At 24.1% G+C, this 27,746-nt stretch overlaps 3 protein-coding genes across 6 annotated transcripts in view; 2 read left to right on the top strand and 1 right to left on the bottom strand.

Annotated features, from left to right (window-relative positions):
- LOC127286927 (glycogen synthase kinase-3 beta) overlaps positions 1-13,013 on the top strand; it is a 72,410-nt gene extending 59,397 nt beyond the window's left edge. For all 3 annotated transcript variants that reach the window (XM_051313589.1, XM_051313591.1, XM_051313588.1), the window contains exons 2-7: positions 2,284-2,474; positions 2,650-2,733; positions 4,790-4,900; positions 6,411-6,648; positions 6,893-7,086; positions 9,587-13,013. In XM_051313589.1, the coding sequence (XP_051169546.1) occupies positions 2,284-2,474; positions 2,650-2,733; positions 4,790-4,900; positions 6,411-6,648; positions 6,893-7,086; positions 9,587-9,967 (1,199 nt within the window). In that variant the 3' untranslated portion in view covers positions 9,968-13,013. The remainder of the gene's footprint in view (positions 1-2,283; positions 2,475-2,649; positions 2,734-4,789; positions 4,901-6,410; positions 6,649-6,892; positions 7,087-9,586) is intronic.
- Positions 11,174-23,832, bottom strand: LOC127286932 (leucine-rich repeat-containing protein 58). Of its 2 annotated transcripts, none has more exons than XM_051313599.1 (5): positions 23,455-23,832; positions 20,791-21,268; positions 20,230-20,446; positions 19,868-20,057; positions 11,174-19,522 (listed from the first exon to the last, which is right to left on the bottom strand). In XM_051313599.1, the coding sequence occupies exons 1-5, from the start codon at positions 23,492-23,494 to the stop codon at positions 19,356-19,358; spliced, it is 1,092 nt and encodes a 363-aa protein (XP_051169556.1). In that variant the 5' UTR covers positions 23,495-23,832; the 3' UTR covers positions 11,174-19,355. The 2 variants fall into 2 exon arrangements, with proteins under 2 accessions (XP_051169556.1, XP_051169557.1); XM_051313600.1 differs by lacking the exon at positions 23,455-23,832 and adding an exon at positions 22,446-22,711.
- A 351-nt stretch (positions 23,833-24,183) lies between these two features.
- On the top strand, positions 24,184-27,728 carry LOC127286923 (alpha-1,2-mannosyltransferase ALG9). The gene is made up of 12 exons (XM_051313574.1): positions 24,184-24,296; positions 24,472-24,610; positions 24,741-24,946; positions 25,244-25,357; positions 25,476-25,586; positions 25,707-25,989; positions 26,076-26,192; positions 26,287-26,509; positions 26,609-26,750; positions 26,836-26,965; positions 27,103-27,233; positions 27,373-27,728. The coding sequence occupies exons 1-12, from the start codon at positions 24,214-24,216 to the stop codon at positions 27,509-27,511; spliced, it is 1,818 nt and encodes a 605-aa protein (XP_051169531.1). The 5' UTR covers positions 24,184-24,213; the 3' UTR covers positions 27,512-27,728.
- Positions 27,729-27,746: the final 18 nt, after the last annotated feature.

Raw genomic sequence — 27,746 nt, 5'->3', positions numbered from 1 at the left:
ATATATATATTTATTCCTGGTTCATTCATCTCGAATGAATCACGAGAGTCTTTTTCAACTGTCAAAAATGTTCCAACTGTCAAGATATATGTATATGCAGCAAAGGGACATTTAAAACGATGCAAAGCCAAGAAAAATTACAAAAATTTCCACTACACAACGAATTTCAAAAATTCTTCTTTGATGAGTTCTTTAATTAAAAATAAAAAGAATCACCGTCAGATGAAGGGAAGTGCATACAAAATACGTAATTTGTCCTTCAGTCGTGCCGGTATTGTCAAACATAATTATTATACATTTGTAATTAACATTTTCACGTTAGTATGTTTTATTATTAATATTAAAAAAATTAAAATTAAATTTATTTTTGCATTATATAATAATAATAATAATAATAATAATAATTTAAATTTTTATTATCATTATTATTGTTATTAGTTACATAATTTTTAATGAAAATATTTTGGTTATTTTTTGGTAATTTTTGGTTACAATTACAATGAATGCGTTTTTGTTATAAAAATAATAAAATTGTAATAAATTTTTCGTTATCAAATTGGACTTTTTTTTTTGTTACTGTCATTAAATTTAATTTGAGTAAAAAGTTTGAAATTTGTATGAAAAATAATAATTTACACTAGTGATTGAAAACTATGAAAAGGTTATGTAATTAAATAATTTTAGTTAATTTTCATAAAGAAATTGATTTATATTTTAAAGAAATATTTATAGAAGTGATCTTTTATAGCGTCATTTTTCTATATAAAAAAAAGAGGTAATGTTTAAGTAATTAAAGACAGATATTTTTGAAGAGTTCCAGCTATTTTGTTTTTTTTTTAACAAAAGGTCAAGGTTTTTTTTTTTTTATAAAATGACTTGCTCTTTTTTACACATTTGCCTTTATAAACAGAATTACACCGCGGTTATTTTCCATATGTTTTGTTTGTTTAAAAAATTTTCAAATTCATGCGAGAAAAAACTAGAACTGGAAAATTGTTGTTTTTTTTTTGCTGTGAAATTTTTTCACAAGTTTTTTTTTGTCACTAAAAACAATAAATGAGATTGGTTTTTTTTGTAATTAGATTATATCTAATTTTTCAAAAAATTAATTTTTATTTATAAGGTTTTTTTTTGTCCTGGTAAAAATTTAATTTAAATCTAATCTTATCTTCTAAGAGTTGATAATTATAATTATTTATTATGTACATTTAAAAAAAAAAGATTATAATTACATGATTAGAGATATTACAATTATTGTAACCATTTTTAATTGAAAATTAAAAAAATCATTAATAAGATAGTAAATTAATTATAAATTATTAAGAACGCATTTTGTTAGTCTATATAGGCCATAAAATTTTAAAGGCACAAAATTATTGGTTAGTTGGGAATAATTATGATTCTTAGCGTTGAAATATTATTGGCTGTAAAAAACAAAGCGAGAAACGAGCTATTTTCGCTCTTTGTGCATTTGAAGTTGACGTGTAAGAGAGAGAGAGAGAGAGAAAGAGAGAGAGAAAACGTTATGCAAAAATAGCGCAGGAGCCGTTCAAATAGTCCGCGAGGTAAATAAGTTACTCACCAGAATTGCTCTCAGCGGAAGAGCTTTCGCTAGTTTGTATGTCCAACCTGAGCGATCCATACAATTATCCCTCACACAACTCGACCTTTAACTCCAGACATAAATTTGTAATAAACCGTTTTTTAGGAAAGACCAACCTATTTCCTAATTATCTAAAATTTTATTCACTCTTTTTTTTCTATTTTTTAAAAAATGTTTTTGATAAAAAATAGTTTCTCATTTTTTTTTTAGTTTTACAAAAAAAAATACAAATAAATTTTTTATTACTCTTATTTTTACAATCAATGGATAAAAAAAATACTCGAGAGAATTGAGAATACATAATATTCAATAAATGGTTCGAAATTCCAGAAGATTTTCATATTTCTGGTTTTTGATAATTAATTTAAAATTTATGTTTGTTATGTGATAACGCTCTTTATCTCGAAGATATAGTTGAGTTTTTACACTTTGATTTGAGTCGAATTTTTTAAATTCCGATTTATTTTATTTGACTAAATGGATATATATATATATATATATATATATAAAAGTAGGATAGATATATTTGATTAAGAGATAAATGTGGGATTTAAATATTTAAAAATTGAATTAAAAAAAAAAGAAATTGTAATTTAATTTTTTTTTGGTAATTTTTTCGATGTACTATAGCGTTTTCGTTATTGCTTTTTTTTCTATGGGTGGTGCGATGTACAATGCAGCCAAGGATGGAAGTAAGGTGACGACAGTGGTGGCGACTGCTGGAGCTGGTTCAGATCGTCCTCAGGAAGTGTCCTATACGGACACCAAAGTCATTGGTAATGGCAGCTTTGGAGTCGTCTATCAGGCAAAACTCTGCGACACTGGCGAAATGGTCGCTATCAAGAAAGTTCTTCAAGATAAGAGATTTAAGGTAAAGTCCCTCTCTTCTTATTTTTATTTCAATGCAAAACAAAAAACTACAATTATATAAAACTGAAAAATTAAAAATAATAAATAAAAATTAATAAAATTTGAATAAAAAAACAAACTTTTTTTTATAATTAAAAATTAATTTTTTACTAATTGTTTTCTTTTTTCAATTTCAGAACAGAGAATTACAAATTATGCGGCGCTTAGAGCACTGCAACATCGTAAAACTCAAGTATTTCTTCTACTCTAGTGGTGATAAGGTAATTGATTTGATTTTTGAGCACACAAACAAAATATAATATTTAAAGGAGTAAAATTCAATATTTTTGCGTGAAATCTCAATCCTTTATATCTCTTTTTTTTCGATTTTATTTAAAAACTAGATTTTGGCTCTATTGATTGAATAAATAATATATATATATATATATCAGGGTTGCCACGGACCATTAAAAAGTCAGGGAATTTTTATGAAAAGTACTGGAAAAATATCAAATTTCTAAAAATGTAACTAAAAATATAATTTTTGAAATTTTCAATTCATACTTTTGGTTCTAAAAATTATTGTCTTAAACTTTTTATAATTGAAAACCTCTTGAAATATATTCATTAGAGTTAAGGAAAACATTTAAATTTTGACTGGAAATCAGGAAAAAATAAAATAAAATTTTTGTGACAACGTAGATTCAATTTAAAAACAAAATTATCTTTTCTAAATTAAAAAATAATTTTAATTAATGTTAAATTTGGAAAATTTTTCAGATTTACTATAAAAAAAAAAAAAAAAAAAAAAAATTGTTAAAAATTTCCAATTAAATTTTGTTTAAATTTAAATTGAATTTGAAATATAAATTTCATCAAGTAAAATTAATAGATACAAACTTCTATTTTTCAAATATAATTAAAACCGGATCGATCTTCTTTTTTTTCATTACTATTATATTTTTAAAAGTTTTTTTCTTGTTTTTTTTTTATTATATTATTTGAAGTAATTTTTTTATTACTTTTTATTACTCGAAATATTATTATTGACTTTTATGAGATTTACCTAATTTTCTCTCGAGTTTTTCATTTCTCGTGTTTAGTATATTATTGGAGCCATAAAAAGTTTTTTCTTTATCCTTTTTGAGCCTTGTCAGAAAATTGAGCAATTTTCATCATATTATTATGATGAAGAAATTTCTTTTGATTTTTTTGTATTTTCTTTTGTTAATGAATAATTTATTTAAAAAATTTCGTTTAAAGCATGCGTCATTGTTATGTTATTTTTTGTAGAACGTCTTAAACGCGACTAATCCAGTTTTTCACGTCGACGTAAGTTGGAGAGCGAACCCAGTAGTTAATGAAAATCCCCTTTAACCATGAGATCGGCCTAAGTTTGCTTTTAGTTGCCACAACTGTAATTTTGTGGTAATATTTAAACCGCTCGACGCGTGGTAAAACGTTTGAAAATAAATTTTAAATATATTTTATTTTTGGGGTACTTTTTCCTCTTATTAAATGAAATAAAAATTAAAGGAACCTTGAAATTTTCTTTTTTTTTGTTTAATCTATTTGAAATTTAGAAACTTTATTTCCTTTTTTTTTTAAAGAGAAATTTCGCAATTAAAGAATTTTATTTCTACTTGAATGAAAAATAAAAAAAATACTAAATTTTTTTTTTTAAATTATACTATCATAATGAAAGATATACAAAAATTTTATTGTGTAATGATGAAAGAAAAATGAAATAAAAAGTTAATTAGAACAGGTGGCAATGAAGAAAAGACGAAGAATTTTTATGGAAAATGTAAAATTTAGATTGAGACAAAATAAAATGATAATGGCCACTTGCCATCTTTGTCGATCTCTCTTTTTAACGAGCTCTAGAAATTTCGTTTATAAATACAGAAATGACAAGAATTCCTGAAATCAGATATTAATATATATTTAAAAGAGCACAATAATTCTTTTATTCATGAAACTTTTGAACGTTTAATTTGAAAATAAAAAAAAAAGTGTTCCCTCATGATAAAATGAATGTTCAAAATTTGAAGTACATTCACCTCCCGCTAAACTTTTTCAGTTTAATTAAAAAAAAAAAAATTTATTCCAAGCTAGTAGTTAACGCTGCTTTTGCTAGTGTTAGTAATTTTTTTGCTCATAAAGTGTGTGAAATATTCAAAAACATACTTTATGTTCAAAAAAATGTGTTCTATTAAAATTGATTCCGAGATTTTGATTTTATTAATTATTATTGAACTTTTGAGGATTTTTTTTTAAATTCATTAACTTTTTTTGATAGATTTGTTTTGAGTGATTATTATTTTTTTATTTTAGAAGGACGAGGTTTATCTCAATTTAGTCCTGGAGTATATCCCCGAAACCGTGTACAAAGTTGCCCGACACTACAGCAAAAGTAAACAGACGATACCAATCAGTTTTATTAAGGTAAGAAGTGTACTTTTATTTTTCAACATTACTGTATTTTGTAAATTGATTTTTTTTTTTTTTTTTGTAAAAAAAATTTTTAAAAAGTACAATAATTTATCTGCAACTTGATTATTTTTCAATTTAACTATTCCTCAAAATATTAAATTACTAATTAATGTTTTAAATGAATGCTCTTATAAAACACAAAAGTAATTTGTTGGAGTTGAAAATAGAAATTTAAATTCTACAAGAGGTAAATCATTTTGTTGAAAATGCATTTGTTTTGTTTATTTTTGCTTCCTCGTGGAGGAAGCTATTTTTTTTGTTTTTGTTTTTGAAAAAGATTTAAAATATATGAGGGTGATTCTCTCAAAAAGAACAAATTATTTGTGCACAATTTTGGACAAGGTTTTTGTTAAAAAATAATAACATTAATTTCAATTAATAAACATTCTCCCAGCCATACGATAAAATTCAACAAATTTTTATGGGATCACTAAAGAAAATTTCAAAAAAATGTCAAACAACTGAATTATTGAATGAAAACTAGTGTTAAAACTCCATTCCGTAACATCAGTTTTTATTCAATATTTCAGTTATTTTACCTTTTTTTAAAATTTTCTTTATTGGTCCGATTGAAAATTGTTAAATCCTAACGCATGGCTGACAGAATTTTAAATAATTTTAATTAATTTTCATATTTTTTAACAAAATATCTTAAAAGCGTAATTTGTCCTTTTTGAGAGAATCACCCATGAAGCAATTAAAATTTACAAAGTAATTACAATTTAATTCAGTACAAGAATACAATTGCATTAAAAATGTCTTCTATATTTCATATAGGTACATGATTTTAATTATCTGCAGCTTAAATCTTAATTATTCTGTCTATTTTTATATATAGTAAAGTAGACATTTGTCCAAGGTAAGACAGAGAAATTTAAAATTTTTATATTATATTTTTATATTGCAAATATTCTTTTGTTTTTAATGATTTTATTGTGTTCAATTATTTATAAATATTTTACATTTAATTTTCGAAATTTAAATTAAATTTACTATTACTATATTTATGTTTAAATTTATTATTGCTTTCTCATTGATTAAATATTTTTAAGTATTTATTTTTTATTTTTTTGCCTATTAATTTTTTTCTCTCAAAAGATAATCACTAGGTACTTTTTGGCAGTAGAAATATAACAGAATTCATATTATAATTTTATTTTTTATTTTTTCTGTAATGGGAATTAAATTACATGTGTCTTTTTTCACTTTTGCTGAAGTTAATAAAGAACCTTAAACATAAATTTATTTTGATCTCTATAATTTAAGGCAATTAAGTCATTTGTAAATTAAAATAATCTAGAGAGGAAATGGAACAGTTATTAAACCGTACTTATATAGACACGTATATATATATATACTAACGTCCATTGAAAAAACGATAAGAGAAAGAAAAATGTTTCCAAATAGTGTGAATAATCAATTTTTTTGATTTTTAATGGATTATTTTTGTTTTTGTTTTCAGCTGTATATGTATCAACTATTTCGTTCACTGGCGTATATTCACTCATTGGGAATTTGCCACAGGGATATAAAGCCCCAAAATTTGCTTCTTGATCCAGAAACTGGAGTTTTAAAGCTCTGCGATTTTGGTTCAGCCAAACTTCTGGTCAAAGGAGAACCCAACGTGTCTTACATTTGCAGTCGCTATTATCGCGCTCCTGAACTAATCTTTGGTGCTATTGATTACACTACAAAAATTGGTAATTTGTTCTTAATTTAAGCTGAATAATATTATTAATTAAAAGAAAATTAAATTACAAATCAATTTAAAAAAATTATTAATTACCTATTTAATTTTTTTTAATTTAAAATAATTAATTGATTTAAAAATGAACTTTTATATTGAAGATTATTTTTACTATTATATTTTTAATTGCACTTGATATTATAAAGTCATTATTGATTTGACAAATTAAATAAAAAAAAATTATATTGTTTTTTTAGACGTATGGAGTGCTGGCTGTGTTTTAGCAGAGCTTCTGCTCGGACAACCAATTTTTCCCGGTGACAGTGGCGTAGATCAACTGGTTGAAATTATCAAAGTTCTTGGTACACCGACACGTGATCAGATTCGTGAAATGAATCCAAATTATACAGAATTTAAGTTCCCGCAGATAAAATCTCATCCTTGGCAAAAGGTACTCTTACCGATTTTATTCACTTTAAGGCACTCTTCACATATATATATATATATATTTTTTTTTAATGTAAAAAAATGGTTCTACATTATAAAATGAATATTAAATTAATTATTTATTTTATAATTTATTATAATTTCAATTGTATATTAATATATAATATTCTTTAAAGAGGTAATTTGATTCTTAAAAATGGCTAAGCTTCTATACGAAATTATTAGGACATAATGCAAATAAATTAAAAAGACAATGAAGAAAGTCTTACAATTTAATATTAAACAGAAGATTCAACATTTTTAAAGTGTCAATGAGAAAAAAAAATTGTCTCTAAAATGAATGAGAAATATATCTTAATGTTATATAACATTTAAAGATTATTTCCCAATTATTGTCAGTGTCCAAATATAATTTTGTAATTTCTTTCTGTCGACATAATAACTGTCATTTATAAACTTGATAATATTTAGTATCAATTGAGTTCTAATTTGATTTTTTAGTGTTATTTTTACTCATTTTGTGACTAAATTCATTGAAATTAGATTTTCATAAAATAATTAAGTACATGAACGTATCATCCGAGTAATAATCATAAAGATAAATATAAATACCTAACATCATTCTTTAAGAAATTCATCTTCTCAATTATTTAATGAGAAAAAGTAAAAAATAATTTAAAAAAAAAATTTCTGTTTCTAAATTAAAGAAATTGAATCTTATTTTGTGCAATTCATTTTATTTGTGTAAATTAATTTAACAGAAATAAAAAATGATATTAAGATGTAATGAAATTAAAAATAATTAGAATTGACCTTAAATTGTTTGGATTATGTGAAATTGAAAGGTTTTTTACGGGGGGGGGGGTTTTTTTTAAATTAAAATTAGATGCTCTCTCCATTCGCAATTTTTCATTTTTCATCAAGGACACACCTAATCATGGTTTACAGTTTATGCTACAACGAATGAGCGTGCCAAAGTGTTCCACGGAGCACCAAAAGATTAGAGTAAGTGGTACATATACATTTGAAATATGTTCTTACACAATATGGCTGCCAGAAATCTTCGTGTTTTGCCGATTACAAAGGACTAACACAACAAAAACAACAAAAAAAAACTTGTAGCTGAAAAATTTCCAAATTCAATCGTAGAATTTTACATAATTTTTGTGAGCTATCGATGATTTTCTGCTAACACAAATATTCATTTAAATAATAATAATAATAATATTGCTGGGGATAAAAAAGAAAATCTATGGATTTCATATTATCAAAAAAATAAATAAATAAAAGTGTAATAAAAGTCTTTTTTTTATTATTATTTTTTTGTTCAAAATCTAGAGGCAGCTAACAGTACTAATACTAATAAATAGTCGTCTTGGCGAATGAGAACATCACTTACTCTAATGTTTCGGTGGTTTCGCAAGAAAACAGAAAAAAAAACATTTTCCTGCAATTCGACAGAGAAAATTGTTTAGAATGAAAATGAAATTTCCTAGGTGGCTAGAAAACTCATTGTATTAATTGTATTACCATTTATTATTCTCATTTTAATGATTTATGTTAATCAAATAACAATTCTACTCTCTGCATTCTTTAATTTTCCATCGAGACTCAACTAAGCTTTCTGTGAGAAATTAAACATTAATTTTTTTCATTTTTATCTGTTGTATTCTATCAAGTTGAAACACTGGAATTGAAAATTTTCCATTTTTTTCACACGAATCAACAATTTTTTTTACAGTTAAACGCTACTTTTTTTATTTTATTTTCTAAATTATATTTTTCTTCTTTAACTTTTTATTCGGTTCTTTCATTTACCAGTTTTTGTATTCATTATTTTTATCTATCAATTGATTTTCATTAAACAGGGTGTCTAACGGTAAGGGAAGTCAGAGAAATTTCTCTAAATTTATAAAAAAAATTAAAATTTTTTGTAAATTAAAAAAAATTTTTTAATCTAACAAAACTTAAATGGTTTTATCACCATTTTTACTATCATTAGACGTTAATTTATTGTTAAATATAACAATAATCATATTTTTGTCCCAAAAAGGGAGAAATAAGGTTAGTAAAAAGTCGTTATATTTTTCTCAATCCTTGTTATAGACACCCTGTTAAATAAAAACAGAAATAAATAAATTTTTATTTCTAATTGCAATGGAAAAAATTAAAGAAAAACTATTAGGACAAATTGCAGAATAAAAAAAAAAATTCATTGCACGATCAATTTAGAAAATCACTAGTGATTGTTATTCCATAAAATCCCTCATAAAAAAATGTATTTTGTAGAACTGAAACAATTAATTATCCTTTTGTTTGTGATAAAATTTCTCGTGTCAATTTAAAAATTCAAATATATATATATATAGAAATTAATAATATTCTTCACTGCAATAACAATGACATCCCAAAAAAACTAATTCGTTCTTTCGAATTATTATTTTCTTTTTCTAAATCAATTTTTTGTCAAATAATTTTAATGAATTTTTATTTTTTTTTCGCAGGTATTTAGAGCACGTACACCACCAGAAGCAATGGAACTGGTTGCTCGACTTCTCGAGTATACACCCTCATTAAGAATGACACCACTTCAAGCATGTGCGCATTCCTTTTTCGATGAGTTACGAGATCAAAATACCCGATTGCCAAATGGTCGGGAACTTCCGCCACTATTTAATTTCACCGAACAGGAATTGGGAATTCAAAAAGAATTAAATACCACTCTAATACCGTCATATATGCAAACATCAGAAACCACTGGCAATCAATCTGAGGCCACGAGTGCTGCCGCTGGGGCTAGCGGTAACTCTAGTGATAACAACGTCAACACCAATACACCTTCCATTACACAAAATACTGACCCGAGCCAATCAACAATGGCTTAAAAAAAAAAATCTCTTCATTTTTCTAACGTTGCGTGTTGCAAAGATACAATTTTTATTTCAAATAACTCCCCATCCCGAAGAAGAAGACGACGACGTCTATCTTTCGTGGAGAAAATATCCCGATTTTCCCGAAAATGTAAATTATATTGAAAAAAAAAAAAAAAATGAAAAAGAAAGAAAAACCTCAACGCCACTCCGATGCAGCGCGGTTGATATTGAGCCACCCCCGCCTGCAAATCTCAAAATTCCTTCCAATAGGATAAAAAAAAAACGCTCTCGTCTCGTCTCGTTTTGCACGCACGCCCAGCTCAACGTCAACTTGCGTGTGTGATCGGTAGTATTAGTTCAGTGTATATATATATATGAAAAACTAAAAAAAAATGGCAAGATTCAATTCATTCGAAGTCTCTAACGATAACGGCTACAAAAAAAAAAAAAAGAAAAGCGACAACTATTCGAGAATTATATTTATATAATTACTCTCTTTGAAACAGTAGTTTAACAAACAAACAAAACATACGTCGCTAAAGCAGGAATCCAGCTCTCTCTCACTGTGCGCTGGTCTCTGATTATATTCTAATGCACACACGCAAAACGCTTCGTTCGCAAAGACTGAACACTTGCGTATTTTACATCTAAATTCTACGACACTAAAAAAAAATCGAAATATTTTCTTTCGTTTCAATTTGTTTGCTTTTTATAATTTTTCAAAATTAAAGAAACTAATTCTAAAAATGAAAAACTAATTTTTTATATATTGATTAAAAAGAAGAGTTTTTAAGATCAAATGAACTCATAATTAAAATATTGTTAATGTTCTCTTTTTTTTAATGACAATTTGACACTTCAAATTTCACATCGTTTCACATAATCAAAAAATTAAAAACTTCAATTCAATTTTCATTAATTTCACTTTTGATGTCAAATTTGAATTAAATTTGTTTACAATATTCAATGTAATGTCTGTCATTTTGTTTAAAAATCTTAATCTAAAAATAATAAATTAAATTGGAAACATTTTTTAAAATTAAAATCTTAAATTTTAGGAATGACGTTTCTTTTTCAGTCTGTAACATGTTTTATCGTGTCGACTCATTAGAATATAATTTTTTTTTTATTCTTGTAAATTAGATTTAAAACAAAAAATTTTCACAATCAACTCGACGAACTTCTACTTGCATTATAGAGGAGCGATATAACTTTAAGTCAAAATTTTGCTAAACGTCTTTGAGAAAAAAAAAAAAAAAGTTGTCTCTTTATGCCTTATCTTGTACATAGACTACGAGTTTCCCCCCTCCCCTCTTTTTTGGTAGACGTGAACAATTGTCTTTTTTTTGTACATTATCCACTAGCTATGCAACCTTGATTAATCACTCGGTCTACATATCATTTTTTTTCTGGGAATAAGCAGAAGCATCTTATTTTCTTTTTTTTGTTTCAAAAAAAGATTTTACGCCTGTAGGCAATTTTTGACAACTGATGCTGAAAATTGGAAAACTTTTTAAATAGTATATTTTTCGGAATTTGTATAATTAACGTTAAAGTTAATTATTAATTAATTAAATTAATTTGTTTCTAAAAAATAAATTATACAATATCTAAATTTTGTAATTTACAAAATAATAATAAAATTAATTATTAGTATGAGATTTTTTTTATATAATAATTTTAAGCAATTAATGAATAAAAATTAATTATTGGCAATTTTTTTTTTTAATTAATGGAAAACTGTAAAAAAAATGTAAAATATTATATTATTAATTTTGACAATTAGAAATGATTTTTCAATAAAATCAACTTATTTCTCTTAAAGATTTGATAGAAAATAAAACTTTTTTTTCTTTTTTCTAAAATGTGAACTTTTTTTACTATATTTTTTTATTTTTCTCAATCAGATAGGGAAAAAAATAATTTTCTATTTTTTCTTTTTTCCGTGAGAGGAAAAAAGTAATAAAGTGAAGAAAACAGAAAAATATATTGAAGACATGGTAAAAACAAGTCGGAAAACTAAGGAGAAAAGAAAAAATAAGTGAAATAAAAATTATTTTTAAATATTTTTCCAATTTTCTACATCAATCTTTAAAGAAATTGACTGTCGCAGGTGGAATACTTTTAATAGAGAGAGAGAGAAAGAGAGAAAAAAAATAAAGTGCCAGAGTTTGTGAAAGAAAAAGAAGGCGAAAAAAATAAAAAAAAAAAAGAATGAAAGAAACTGGGTCAAAGAAGTGGAGAGATCTTAGGATTCATTTTAGATTTTTATCCATGTTGATAGATTCATTAAGATTTTAACAATTTACTTCTTTTTTTAAGTGGGCACAGCTTTTACGCAGGTTTTGTCTAAATTATTTAACCTTTCCTCCGATCGCATGAAACTTTGATTCTTTTCAAAGCTTCGCTGTATATTTTTAATCGTATAAACACACAATGTACACTATATAATTTTTTTTCTTCTTCAAAATGTCAGTCACTCTTTATCTATGACTTTTAGATCTCAAACGTACTCGCTGGAGACTTTGTGATATTAAAAAAAAAAATTTATTCATTAATATATATATATAAATATATTAATGAATTATAGATGATAAATTGCCGAAGAAAAAAGAACAATTTGAATTTGTAAAAAATGTAAAGCAAGCTGGCTTTTTATCTTAGTATATATAGTAAAATTAATTTTATCCATTGAACCACAAATATTGACGAGGAGACAATTTTGAATTTGTAAAATTAAAAGCAGCTAGCTTATTGTCTTAGTACAAACAATAACAACAAAATAAAATAAAAAAATTGATATTGATTAACATGGATTGTACAAGCGCTATAAAAAAAACACTTGAAATTCTTGTAGAATTTCAAAAGCAGCGAAAAAAAACAAATTTAATTTGAAATGGAAAGTTTTAAAGCGACGATTATATATATATATATATGGATTGAAAGAAAAAAAAAGTAGAACACACACACACACACGACTCGAATATAGAATGTTGATTATTATTATTTATCGTAATTATATGAAGTATAATAAATGAATTTACTTGATTAGTATAAATCCCTATGTACTTTATTTAAGAGAAAAAAAATAATAATAATGACGCGTGATATCGTTGTAATAAGTTTTGGCGACTGTGATAAGCCTTGAATGTTTGACCGTTTTTATTTTTTTTTTTTTTTTTTTTTTTTTTACTCATATATTTTAATATTCAAGGCAATCACCAACGAGCATCGCAGAACAAACCGAGAAGACGACTTATTTTCGATCGAGTCGATCGGCGTTTTTTTGCTTTAATCAAAGCAAAGCTTGGATTTCACATAACTGTAATTTGTTAGGTAGAAACCAATATTTGGGACAATGGGGAGAAATTGAAGGGATGGGGCGGGGGTTTTTTTGTGGGGGAAAGGGGAAAGAGCCCGTGTAAAAAAAACCGAAAGTCTATATATATAAATACTTTATATATAACTGAATTAAACATATATATGAAGATAATTTTAATAATAGTAATTATTAATTATAGAGACGCCGCTGTTGTGTAAAGAATTAAAATAATAATAAAAAAAAAAAAAAAACGAAAATGCGATTTAGAGAAATTAAATAATATTTCCACACTGCTCGCGCGGTTTTCGTTGCCTCCGTTTCACAATCTCCGACTCTCCTTCGCTCCACGTCATTTAGCTTCTACTTCTTAAAAAAAAGCAAATAAAAAACCTAGCTAAATGTAAGTGTAATACTTGTTTATATCATTAATAAATTAATTAAAGTTATAAATATATATATGTATAAATATATATGATAATATAACATATGTGCGCATATTATTGTGTACATGTGTGATTACCTTGTGTATGACTGTGCATATGTATATACAGTTAAATTGTTCGTGCTGTAATTAAAAAGCTTAAATTTTCAAAATTACACCCCTACGAAGTAAATCAGGAATTTTTATGGTTCGGCGATTTCTATTATTATTATTATTATTATTATTATTATTATTATTATTATTTCTAATACAGTAAATAAAAAAATAATGATAATAATTAGTAAAGTTCATTAATAAACAAAATCTTGTAAATTTTTAAAAATGATTTCTACAGCTATTTTAAATCAGCTTTTTCTAAATATGAATTTCAAAGTAAGAAGAAAAAAATGAAATATTAATAAATTATTAAAAATTGATTTAAAGAATTTAAAATTCATTTTTATAAATAAAAAAATCCTGATTCATTTCTTTGTGCACATGTCTTCAATAAGAGAATATTTGAATTTTTATTTTTCATTTTTAAAGAACTCACTGTTTTTTTTAATTCTAATAAACACATTGGGCTTTAACTTTAACTGTCACTATTCAGATATTTCAAAATAAATTTCTTTTCACTCGTGTCATTGACGTAAAAGATGATTTACGTCATTTATAATTAACGACAGTAATTTCGAAACAGAATTAATATTAATTAATAATTCCTGCGAAATGATTATTAATATTTTTTAATTTTTATCTTTTGATTTTCAATTTTTTAAAAATGTTTTTCTTTTTTAATGTGCATGTTAAATTCAATTGTTTCAATGTTTTTTAAAACAACAGGAAAAAAAGAATTTTGTGAAAAAAAAAATTTTCAAAATAACAAAACATTAAAATTGAAATAAGAAAGTTTTCAAATCGAGAGATGAAAATTGCTTTTCAACTACGATTTTCAAATAAAACGTAATTTCTATAAAAATAAACTTTCACTAAAAAACCAAACTTTAAAAAATTGAACGAAAGTTTTCAGAGCTTTTATAGAAGGAAACGAATTTCATATCGAAAGAAAGACAGAAAATATTTTAAAAACCATTTTTTAAGGAATTTTTGAAATAATTAATCAATATTTGTTTCTAACTTTGACTTTTTTTTTTGTTATTTTACCGATGAATATTATAAAGTTAACGTTTCAATAGACCAAAGCGAATTTTCATTGCGAATAAAATGGGCCACTTTTAAGTACATAATATATATTTATATAGATAAACAAAAGGAAGTCTGGGAAATTTGAGAACGTGAAAGACCTCGATAAACTTATACGAATCGATAAAAAAAAAAAAAAAAAAAAAAAAGAGTTGTATCTGTAAATAATATACGAAATTACTAAAATGCATAAAAAAATAAGTGCTATCGGAAAATAACTCGAAAACTTAGATGTAATTACTTTTACGATTAAATTTAAACGTGTAGGAAAAAAGAAAATGATTGCACACAGATCAAGATTCACTCGATGTTAATATGCAATTTTAGAGACCAATTTACCTGTGAGGTATAAAATAAAAATTAAATAAAAACTAAATAAATAATAATTTCACACATTCTGAGTTCCTCGCACTGTCGATTATAATATCGTTTATTCTGTGTACATAGGCTAACAAAAGAACGATGGCAGATTTAAAGAAAAAAACAAAAAAAACAAAAAAAAAACAAGCACTTTAACATAAAATGTAGACTATAATAAACACTATAAGTAGGCAAAGTCAATGGCAGCCATATCGTAAAAATTGCGAAAAATAATATTATAAGAGATATTAAAAAGGGATGCAAGTTGTAAAAAAATATTCGTTTTCTTTAAAAAAAAGAAAAAAAACTCAACAGTAACGTCATATTTTTTACTCTTGTTATTAATTTACTTATTGTTATTAATTTTAATTTTATCATAAACTGGAATCGATTACATTTTTCGACAATTATTTTGTAAATCGATAGAATTTTACTTTAGAATTATTATTATTATTATTATTATTATTATTATTATTATTATTATTAAAATTATTATTAAAATTATCGCAAAATTTTAAATTTAATTTATTACAAATTTTGATACACAAAATTTTTTCGAAAATAAAATTAATTTTTCAAAACAGAATAAATATTGGAAGATTATATTTTAAAATTAATTATTACGTTAATAAGTTTGAATTTACAAATAATAATTCAATAATTAAATTAAGAGTGATTATTGAAATTTATATATAAATGCAATTGAATAATTAATTTTTTTTCTTAGAAGATTAAAATTCCTTCGAACAATTAGTAATTTTTAAAGAAAAAAAAAGAATTTAATTTCTATTTTCGAAAAAAAGCGTCCATGGTTTTTACTGCAATATTATTTTTTATTATATGATGATTTTACTAACTTAGTGAATAATTTGTTAATTAATTTGCTGTTAAATATTGTAAGTGTATAAGCGAATTTACTATAATTTATTATTATTTTAAAAGAAAAATTGCAAGTTAAATTATTTACTTGTTTATTAATAATTAACTTGTCAATTTAGTGGAGACTGATAATAAATAACAAGTTAATTATATAAAAACTCAAATGTTAGCAAATTTAATTTGGTGAATTTAGATTAATTATTATAATATTAATAGTAATTATTGTTTTATAATAGAAATGTAAAATTATAATTGTAAAAAATTGTTTAAAAACTATTTTCCCTCTTTATTATTATTTTATTTTTCAGAAGACTACATATATTATAAGGATATTTTTTAATATATGTATTTGTCTTATTTTTTTGTTTGATTTTATAAAATAGAAAAACAAATCAAAAAAATTTGAATGAATTATATTGTCGATTCCAGTCCATGATTCTTGCCTATACTCTTTTTTTATATTATAATTGTTTACAAAACAAAATTGTTTAAAATAATAGTGCAAAAAGTGGAAAAATATTGACATTATACAATATAAATAAAAAACCGAGAATTTTCATTATTAATAATTTGATTTACAAAATTAAGAGTTTTCAAAATTATTTCCAGAATTTAAGTTATAAAAAAATTATTTCGAAAATTTAAATTAGTAAAAACTAATTTCGAGAATAAAATTTTAATGTAAAAATGTTGTTCTTTTACTTAATTCTACTTGTTTTTTTTTCATTTGGAATTCTTTCATTTGATTATAAACATTTTTTTACTTATTTACAAATAAATAATTGAAATATTTTATTATTAATTTTGAATTTTTAAACTTTTTGAAGGGAACAGAACAGAACAGCCATCACAATAAGTACCGAACGTATATAGATAAAGATTAAAATTCGCAATCACCCCCTAAAAACTACTCGTACCTATGTCTTTTTAAAATAAGTAATCGACCAAATTATTTTCAATTTTTAATAATTTTATTGAGTATAGATGCGAATGGTCGATTAAAATATCAATGTAGATTAAAAGGGGAAATTTAAAAAGAAAATAATGAAAACAATCTTTTTTGACAGTGTGAAAAATATTTCACACGATTTTTTGACTCAAAGAGATAATCAAGTTTTGCGATTAAAAAAATGTTTAAAGCATTATGATCTATGGATCATACGCAGTGCGAGGCGGTAAATTTAAATTTCCAAATTGCCAATTTCCATTTTTAAAAGACTAATTAATGTTTCTATATTTAACAAACAATTCAAGACCGCCAAAACAAGAATATAATAAAGAAAACAATTTTTTTTTTAAATTATTTTGAAAAAGAAAAATATATTTCAAAAAATAAAGAAATATCAAAGAAAAATATAAATACAGAAAAACAGAAAATTTTTGAAAGCCTAATATGCCATGAGAAATAATGACCTAGAGGAATTTTCAGTTAAAAAAAAAAAATCTAATGTGAAAATTATCGCTTCTAGTTCTAAAATACAAACAAGGAATCGATTCCTTGATCGAAATGGCGCCCATATTGTTGAACGCACTATATTAAAACAAAAATACAAGGGAAATAACGAAAACAAAACAGATTTTTGAAAACCAAACAATATATATGTGACAAATGAAAAACGACGAACTATTTAATAAAAAAAAAAAAAAAAATGTTTTCAATATCAGACGAGAAAGAATATCCAAGTCGAAGTAAATCTTGGAAGAATCTTTACTCATGATTGTACGATATTAGATAAATTGTTTAATACCTATATAATTAGCGACGCAGTGAAAGAAATGATCACAAAGTAAAAAAAAAAAAAAAAAAAATAGTCGCTACGAAAAAAGAAAACAAGAAGCCTATATGAGATAAATTACGTATGTATGAATGTGCATATAAGTATGAGAGAGAAAGAGAAATTAGCGAATATTCGTGGAGAGAGAGAGAGCGAGAGAGAAGTACACATATGGTGTTGTCCATTTTTAATTTTGGACATATTGAAAACTCCATAAGGAAAAAAAAATGATCGAATGAACGAAAATATCTAAAAAGAAAGATATACATACACAAATACATACATAAACATGAATATAATATATAGATAAAGAGACATGTGTATGATTATGTGTATGTGTATGTATAATTATATATATAATATAATATAATTACACTAACATGCGAATATTGTAGCAAATATTATTAATTATATGATTACTATTATTATCATTATGACGATAATTATGATTATTACTGTCATTCTACAAATATAAAATGATTATAAATACCTATAAACTGTTTTCTCTATTTTTATTTGATTTTTACATATTGTTAATTTTTTTTTATTTTTTAGCCTTTTCAAACTGAACTCTTTTAATTATCACACACATACACACATATAATAGTTCGTACAATATTTGTAGCATACTATTTGAATGTGCGTTAACGCGAGAATCGATTGCCTCCGTTATGGAGTTGCTATATATAATAATAATAATAATAAAAATAATAAAAATAACAATACAACCATTATTACTGTACATTTTTGTGGTTTATTTAACAATAAAATATTAACAATAACGTTATTCTAACTGCGTCTATTATCCGTCCAATATTAAAAAAAAAAGAAAAAAAAAGATTTTTTTTTAATTTACATTTTTATAATTAGTAAGTATTGTTAATTAAATATTAATTTATAATAATTAAAAACAATTTTTGATTTAAAAAATGAGAATTCATAATACATTAAGTATATCTGAATTGAATACACTATTTTAAAAAAATCACTTTTTTTGTGGGGCTTTCTAATTTTATATTGCATTAAAATATACACGTACTTATCTGCTAATTATACACAGCCTTAAGTAAATCCCCACTTTTTTTTCTAAATTTATATAAAATATCTATATGGCATGGCGTGTTTGAAATTTAACACAATATAACAAAAATATATTATACAACGCTTTTGAAAACGTTAGAGTAATTTTTTAAATTTAGTTTTCAGAGTCAAAACTTGTCAAATGGGATCTCATTTATATTTGAATTCAAAAATAATCGATATTTACAATTTGAAAAAAAATTGAATGTATTATTATTAGCAATATTATTTATTCCCATAAGTTTTAGTGATCATATCATTTCATAAGGTTCGACTGTATTATTTAAAAGTTTTTTTTAAAAAAAAAAGTCTGTACCTATTTTGGAGATGAAATTTTTTTTTTTTGCGTTTATATTTTTCCTAGCCAAGAAGAACTTTTCTTATCATTGCACCGCTGACCATTTCTTCCTCGCCATCACGTGGATCAATGCATTTACTGCTACAAAGATATTGCAAAAGTGGCAAACGATATTTACCACAAAAATCGACAAATTTCACATGTTCCACTCGATTATCGAAAAATATTCCTAGAGGAAAATATTAATTAAACGTATAATAAAATTAAATATTTTCTCAAATTCCAGGGAGAATTAAATTTAAATTTATTTTAAATAATTATATTATATAAATTTCATATTTGTATATAGTATAAATAATGTTCAAAATATGATTGAAAAATGAAAATATTAATTAATGTTGGGCGAATTTTTATGAAAATTTTGTCTGTATTCATTTTGAAAAAAAAAACATTTCAGAGAGTTGACACATTTTTTTACAGATAAAATATGGGAGTATTAAAAAAATTAATTATTAATAAAAAAACTAATTTTCCATAAAAATAATAAATTAAATATTAAGAAATATTTATTTACCTTGGCAATTAACATTGACACATCGATGACCACTGTTCAAGTATTCAATTAAATTTCTCGGTATACCTTCGTCATCGTATGTAATATCATTACTTTTGACAACTCTCGCTGCCAATTCTAATAACGCTGGTGGATCATGGGTCATGTCTGATACAAATCTCACAACTAATGGATTATCTCGTAGAGATAGCTGCAAAAATATATTAAATTAATAATTGTATATATATTACAATAAAAAAAGAATATAAAAATAGTTAATTTATTTATAGAATAAAAATATTTAGTAAAAAAAAAAAAAATTTTAAATGAATTTCTTAAATAAATAAATATATAAAATATTGATAATTTATTTAGGGCAATACCTCTGTGAGATTTTTAAGAGTTATTATTTCAGTCGGAAGTGTTCGCAAATGATTTTTATGAAGTGATAGTGACTTTAAATTCTTCAAATTTGATATTGAACTGGGTAGACTTTCCAACATATTATCACAAAGAACTAAAGCTTGCAGAGCTGTACATCTGCCTAAAGTTGATGGAACTTCCATCAATCGATTTCCTCCCATGGATAATACTTGTAATCTAAAAGTAAATTAAAAGAAATAAATTTAAAAAAAAAAAAAAAAAATTCCAACAAAATTCTTATTTTGGAAATTTTCATCTGATTCACAAGAGTACGGAAAATATGAAATAGTTGGAATTCCCATGGGAATTTCTGATAGATTTACAATGAAAAATATTTAGAATATTTTTTACATTTTTTTTTAAACGATAAATATTTACTTGACAAAAAAAAATGTATTCTTAATAAATAAATTTATAATAATTCCAAATAAATAAAATTAATTGAATTTTCCTATAAATTTTTCTTTATATTAAAATATTGAATTGTGAAAAAAAGAAAATGAATATAATTTTTTTTTTACCGTTGCAATTTCCATAGATCCTTATTAATTTCAGAAATACAATTTCCACCGAGATAGAGAAATTTCAAATCTACAAGATCAAGAATCTGTTCTGGAAATTCTGTGAGTCTATTTCCACTTAAATTGAGTTCCCTTAAACCCAATAAATTTTCAAAGCATTTTGGCAATGAATTATTTGTTAAATTATTATTCTTAGCAATGAGACAACTAATTGAAAGATCACCAAGAAAATGTGGTAATTCATTTAGTCCACAATTTGAAACATCTAATGTTGTCAAATTAATAAATCTTACAATACTATAGGGAATTGTACTCAAACGATTTTGATACAAAAGCAATGTATCCAAATTTTCAGGTGAATTTGTACAAAGAAAATGTTCATTCAACACATTTGTGTCCAACATCAAATAAGAAAGATCTAAAGTTTTGCTGCCAGATTCCGAGTCCGAATCACTTGATGTGTAACATTCCATTTTGTCTGTAAATAAAATTAAAATATTTAGAATAATTCATTTGTATTTTATTTTATATATACATGTATTTCTCATTATAATTTAGGTTTTATTTTTAATGTCTAACTTGCACAGTGTTCAGAGAGTAAATTAATATTATTATTTACAATAATTACAATGACGCAATACTTTTATGTTTCTTTTTTCTGTAATTCTTTAAAAATACATTACTATAAAGACTTAACACTTGAAACGACTAAATTAATTTTCATCACATTGGAATTTTTTTTTTTTTTTAAACAAAAAGATTAAGATAAGAAAAAAATAGAAATGACAAGAAATATCAGTTTCATAACGCACCCTAAAGTATGATTACAATGGGTTTTTTTTTTAAATATGTTTTTCGAACTGGAAATTCCGAGTGTTTTTGTAAAATAAAAAGTTGGAATTTTATAAATCAATATAAATACGTGAAATAGAAACAATTGAGATAGATTTTAAGCTCGCAAAGAATATGTAACAATTATTGTCATTTATCTTATCAGTTCAATTTCACAATAAATACAATTTTTTCCTGCTTCTTATTAATGATTCTTTATTCAAAGTAATAATGTATTATAATGTTAAAATATTTTCTGAGCATCATCTTCGATATATTTCCGTAAAATTTTTAACTTTTTTGAATAATTATAACTCTAATTATAGTTTTATTTATTTAAGTTTTATATTGATTTAAAATTTGATAAAAATTTAATATAGTCTAGAGTTAAAAAAAGAATTTCTATTACGCAGTTGAAATTACACATTTAGAAAGTTATTTACGTAATTAATTTTTCACCTTTTGGAGTAATTTTAATTTTAGTTTTTCCAACTTTTTTTTAAAAAAAACTTTGAGTAATTATTATTTATTGCGTAAAGTTATGTAGTACTAGTTTTTATTTCAAATTTTTTCTTGAAATTCCACTTATTTAAACAAATTATTATCATTTAATTAAATCTAATAGTCAGCGTTACATTGAATAAAGTAGATTTTGTTAAAAAAAATGTTATTTAGTGCCTTATCAATAATTTTTAATATTACTTTTTTCAGTATTTTTTTTATTAATAATAACTTTAATTTATAAAAATGAGAAAATTATTTTAATTTTCATATTTCTTGGAAATAATTTTTATTTAAAAAAAGTGTTTTATTAAAAAATTTACCTAAAATTATATCGCAGACACCTGTTTTATTTGATCAGTTATGTACACTTAACGGAAAAATTTACACTATAATGAATATAAATACTAATCTTTAATTGAATAAAAAATGAAATTTTTAAAGAGAAATTATTTTTTTTCAAAAATTAATACAATTATTTTATTACTGGTACCGGGAATACAATATGAATCGACACTTCAGACCCCCCATGATAAATTGACTGTCTAATGTGATGCCTGACTGGAAACTAGCAAACTCTACGCTTCGTTATCAGTTACATTTTTAAGTGGGGCTTTATTTTTAAAGATTTCCCTCTTAACCATTTAAAAGCATTTGTATCATGTTTAACAATTCACATATATATTTCGCTGCCTCATTATTATAAACAAAAAATACTATTATATTAAATTCATGTCATTCCATCTCTTTATTCTTTCGAATTTCGATTTTTATGTTTTGTTATTTCGCATTTTTTAAAACAATTTAATTCTGTAATTATTTATTTTATTAAATTTTTAAATATTTTGAACACACATCGATTAATCTCCAGAAAAAAAAATGAATTGATGTTTAAAATATAAAAATAATATTAATAATGTCCACTGGAATAATACAGATACATACTAATTTTCAAGAAAAAAAATGTTTAACTTATAAATAATTCTTCAGAAAATATTTCTTAAACATCGTCACAGCTGGAATTTTTAAACAAATGCACCGTTTTTAAATATATGATTATTTGTTTAAGAAAAGTGAAAATGATTTTTTTAAACAAATAACCATATTTAAAAAACGGTGCACTTGTTTAAAAATCCCAGCGGTGACGATGTTAAAAAATATTTTCTATGAAAAAATAATCCATCATTCATTTGAATCGGATCATTTTTACAAAATTTTAAGGAATGAAGTTAAATTAATTAAAAAAAATTTTTTTCTTGAAAATTGTCATCTGTTCTTCCAGCGAGTATTATTAATATTCTTTATTAGTCTTTAAAGACTAAGAAATCTTGCCTTGAAGAATCCATCTGCAAAATTTAATTGGTTTTGTCATCAAAGAGCATTTTTTGAAATTTGTGGTTTGATAGACGTCTCAATGCGTATTCTCTTTGATATTAAACTTGAGAAATAGATGCTCTTTCTTGAGAATAAGGACAGGTCGTCTTACTTGTATTCCAGGAGTTTGAAAAATATCAGAACCTTGTTTTGAACCTGCAGATCCTGGCCTTCAGCCGTATTTGCTTAATATGAAGTTGCCTTTGTCCATTTTAAAAAATAAAAATATTTTGTAAATTAAAAATGTATTAAACTTTATTAAAATAATAAAATATTTTTTAAAATTAAATTTTTTAATGAAAATAAAGTGCAAAATTTTAAAATTTGTCTAAAAATTTATTTTATCTCTTTGATATTTAGGTCAGAAATCCTGAAAATGTGCACGCTGTCAATGTAGGAAAGCACGAAATATAGAAAATGATGAATATATCTAATAATTGAGTCGACTATAAATAAACAATTTATTTCTAATTCAATTGTAATAAAAAATAATACTAAATAGTGTAAATAAATAATCATCATAATAAAAACAATTATTTTAGTTTGTTGACTTTTGACAATGGTATATAAAGGTATCTTTTCAAAAAGCAACAATTGCCACAGCAACAAGATTTGAATTGGTTAAAAAATGGTTACAATTAACCAATTAAAATCTTGTTACTGCGGCAAACTGTTGTTGTATGAAAAGGCACCTTTATAACTTGCAGACTGTCAAAAATGGCGCCTGGTGTACGTCAAAGACAACTCTTTTATGTTAAAAAAAAGGATCAAAAGAAAAATAATGCCCGAAAATTATCAAAGTTAGTAATATAAAAATATTGAGAAATAAAAATATTTCTATTCATTATCATTTAAAGTTAATTCATAAAATTCATAAAAATTACCTTGTATGCCGGCTAACCTCTATTTATGTGTTTCTGTATATACTTATCAAATATTAACTTAAAGAATTTATAAAACATCTGTTCATTTTAGATCTGAGGAATCATCGGATATTCGCCTTATATATCCTGGTGGTGATACAGCATTTAAATTGTTATTATCAGCTAGATTTTGCTCCGCAATGTGGAGTCATATAACAGACTGTGATGAAACATACAATTACTGGGAACCTGTAAGTATATAGTTTTATATTTAAATTTTGTGAGAAAATTTAAATTTAAAATTACTTCAATAGCAAAAAAAAAAAAAAAAAAAATGTCAGTTTTCATTTAATGAAACAGAATAATTAATTTGTTTTACAGAGTCATTATTTACTTTATGGTACTGGTCAACAAACATGGGAATATAGTCCTCAGTATGCCTTAAGATCATATATCTATTTATTAATTCATGTGGTACCGGCAAAATTATATCATTATTTATTAGAGCCAAATCCTGTTCTTGTTTTTTATTTTATACGCTGTCTATTGTCTGTGGGCTGTGCACTTTCAGAAGTTTATTTCTACAAGTGAGTTATAATTTTTTATTTATTTTATAGTACATTATATTTTTATTCTTTACTAAAATAAAATTATAATTGTAAAATTTAGATGATGATTTTTTTTAAATTTTATATAATATTTTTAATAAATTGGAAAATATTTATAAGAAACAAAAAAAATTTTTCTTAAGATAATATTACAAATTACTTAAATTAACTACATAAAATTTATTTCTTGGAAAAATTTAATAGCAAGTCATTATGAAATTATAGATTGTATAAGAAAATTATTTTACTTCTAATTGATAATCTGTTTATCTTCAGAAACGTCTGTCGAGAGTTTGGAGTTCATGTTGCTCGCATGACACTTGTATTTCTATTATTTAGTTCAGGAATGTACATATCGAGTGCAGCATTTTTGCCATCTTCATTTTCAATGTATGTTTTACATTTAAAATGTTTTTGTAATTAAATCGTATTTTATAAGTAATTTTTTTCAAATTTTGATGAAAAAAAAAATAATTTCTTTTGTCACTTTAAAATACAATGTTTACAGGTACTTGAGTACAGTTGCCATATCAGCGTGGTATGCACGAAAATACGAATTTGCCATATTTGCAACTGCAGTTTCGGCTTTACTTGGTTGGCCGTTTGCTGCATTACTTGGGTAAATTTATACACAATTTTAATAAAAAAAAAATAATTTAAATACATTTTTTTCGAAATCAATTCAATTTAAAAAAAAGGTGTAAAAGAACATTTCTTTATTTTTTGTAATCAAATGCAGACTTCCAATTGCCATGGATATGCTGATACATCGAAGAGAATGGACTAAATTCATCAAATGGTCATTGTTTTCCGCTGTAGTTATTTTATTACCAATGATTTGGGTTGATTCGATGCACTTTGGAAAACTTGTTATAGCGCCACTTAATATTGTTATGTACAACATTTTTACTCAACATGGACCAAATATTTATGGGACTGAGCCATTTAGTTTTTATTTTATAAATGGTTTTTTAAATTTCAATTTTATTTTTATCGGAGCTTTGATTACTCCCTTTTTATTGGTAATTTATTCTATTTATTTACATTATAAATAATTTATTACAATATAAAATAAAAATTATTAATAAAAATATATATTTAATTTTAGATTTTAGCTTGGGCTGTTGTTCCCGCGAAACCTCGACACAGTTTATGTTTACCTTATTATTATTCACTAGCTCCACTTTATAGCTGGATTGTCGTTTTTTTTCTGCAATCGCACAAAGTGAGAAAAATTTAAAGAAAGAATTATACATATATACATATTATTTATTTGTTTTAATATGGTATATTTATAAGTGAAAATTTTGATTTTTCAGGAGGAACGCTTTCTTTTTCCGATATATCCCATGATTTGTTTGGCGGGGGCAATTTCACTGGATATTTTACAAAAATTGTATTTCTTTGTTCGGACAACATTAAAGCCACTTCCTGCTCAAAAACGAAACACTCATTATTTACAATTTACTCCGCATATCACAATTGCAGCGATATTGATATGTGGACTTATGGGATTATCAAGAACCTTTGCATTACATCGAGGTAAAGAAAATATTAATTTTGCAAAAATATTTTAACTAAGTAAAAAAATTGTAATTATGGATAAATAAAAAAAAATGCTATTTTTTTTACAAAATATAGGTTATTACGCGCCAATGGAAGTAATGATGGAGGCTAATAAATTAGGAATGGAAGGATTGGTTTCGAAGGATGTTAACATTAATTTTTGTGTGGGAAAGGAATGGTATCGTTTCCCAAATTCCTTTTTCTTTCCATCTAACAAGTAAGTTTTTTTTTTGCCAGCGAAAATTCTATTTTAAAATAGTATCCACATGAAAAAAAAGATTTTATCGACAAATTAATTTTAGCTGGAAACTTCAATATTTAAAATCAGATTTCAAGGGACAATTGCCTCAACCTTATTTAAATCATGAAAATGCTACGAGTATTATTCAACCAAATTTCAATGATATGAATAAAGAAGAACCATCACGATACGTAAGTTTGTGGAAAATTACATTTATTTTTTTCATTTTTAAACTCTTAATTCTTTAGACGAAGCAAAAAACCTTTTTTTTTTTTAAAGAAAAATAATTCTTCCTTTTTCATCATATTTATTATCATAAATTATTCAGTTCGACGTAGAAAGATGTCATTTTATCTTTGATTTGAATCTTGGCACCGAGCCAAATTGGGAGAGAGATTATTCTCAACAGCCAGATAATTTTCTAGTCATTAAATCATCTGAGTTCTTAAATACCGCCAAGTGAGTTAAACAGTTATAATTATTATTATTATAAATTTAATTTAATTAATATAAGGGAAAAAAATAAATAAAATAAATAAATAAAATAATAAATAACTAAATTAAAATTGTTTTTAATTTAAAATAAATTTTGTTTCAGATCACATCCATTGTTTCGAGCATTTTACATTCCATTTGCACCGAAACAAATGTGCACTTATGCATCGTACAATTTATTACAAAGTACAAAATTCCAATTGACCTCTTCGTCAAAAGTTAAACCAACAAAAATACTATAAACTGCACAATGATCGTAAATTTATAAACATTTGGATGTGTACATTAAAAAAAAAAAGGGGGGGGGTGTTGACAAACAAAATGCAAGATGTATCATTTAAAGGTACATATTTGCTGTGATTATGATTAAAAAAAATAATTGAACGTGTTATATTACGTGTTACATTAAGTCAACTTGTCCTTTTGTAATTTAAAAAAAAAATTTTATATCAACTGTGATTTTTTTGTACGTCTTTT

This window comes from Leptopilina boulardi, unplaced genomic scaffold (assembly GCF_019393585.1).
Source record: "Leptopilina boulardi isolate dan_hultmark-lab unplaced genomic scaffold, ZJU_Lbou_2.1 LbouV2_366, whole genome shotgun sequence".
Classification (NCBI taxonomy): Eukaryota; Metazoa; Arthropoda; class Insecta; order Hymenoptera; family Figitidae; genus Leptopilina; species Leptopilina boulardi.
Note: the sequence above shows the minus strand (reverse complement) of the source record. Positions and strands in the feature narration are given on the sequence as shown.

Excerpts from the sequence above, each read along its gene's own strand:
- LOC127286932 (XM_051313599.1), bottom strand. The coding sequence starts at position 23,494 with ATGACAAAACCAATTAAATTTTGCAGATGGATTCTTCAAG. Across the intron at positions 21,269-23,454 it reads TTGCAGATGGATTCTTCAAG|ACAAAATGGAATGTTACACA; the intron begins GCAAGATTTCTT and ends TTTTATTTACAG. Across the intron at positions 20,058-20,229 it reads CTCTTAAAAATCTCACAGAG|CTATCTCTACGAGATAATCC; the intron begins GTATTGCCCTAA and ends ATATTTTTGCAG.
- LOC127286923 (XM_051313574.1), top strand. The coding sequence starts at position 24,214 with ATGGCGCCTGGTGTACGTCAAAGACAACTCTTTTATGTTAAAAAAAAG. Across the intron at positions 25,587-25,706 it reads CCGTTTGCTGCATTACTTGG|ACTTCCAATTGCCATGGATA; the intron begins GTAAATTTATAC and ends AATCAAATGCAG. Across the intron at positions 26,193-26,286 it reads TTTTTCTGCAATCGCACAAA|GAGGAACGCTTTCTTTTTCC; the intron begins GTGAGAAAAATT and ends TTGATTTTTCAG.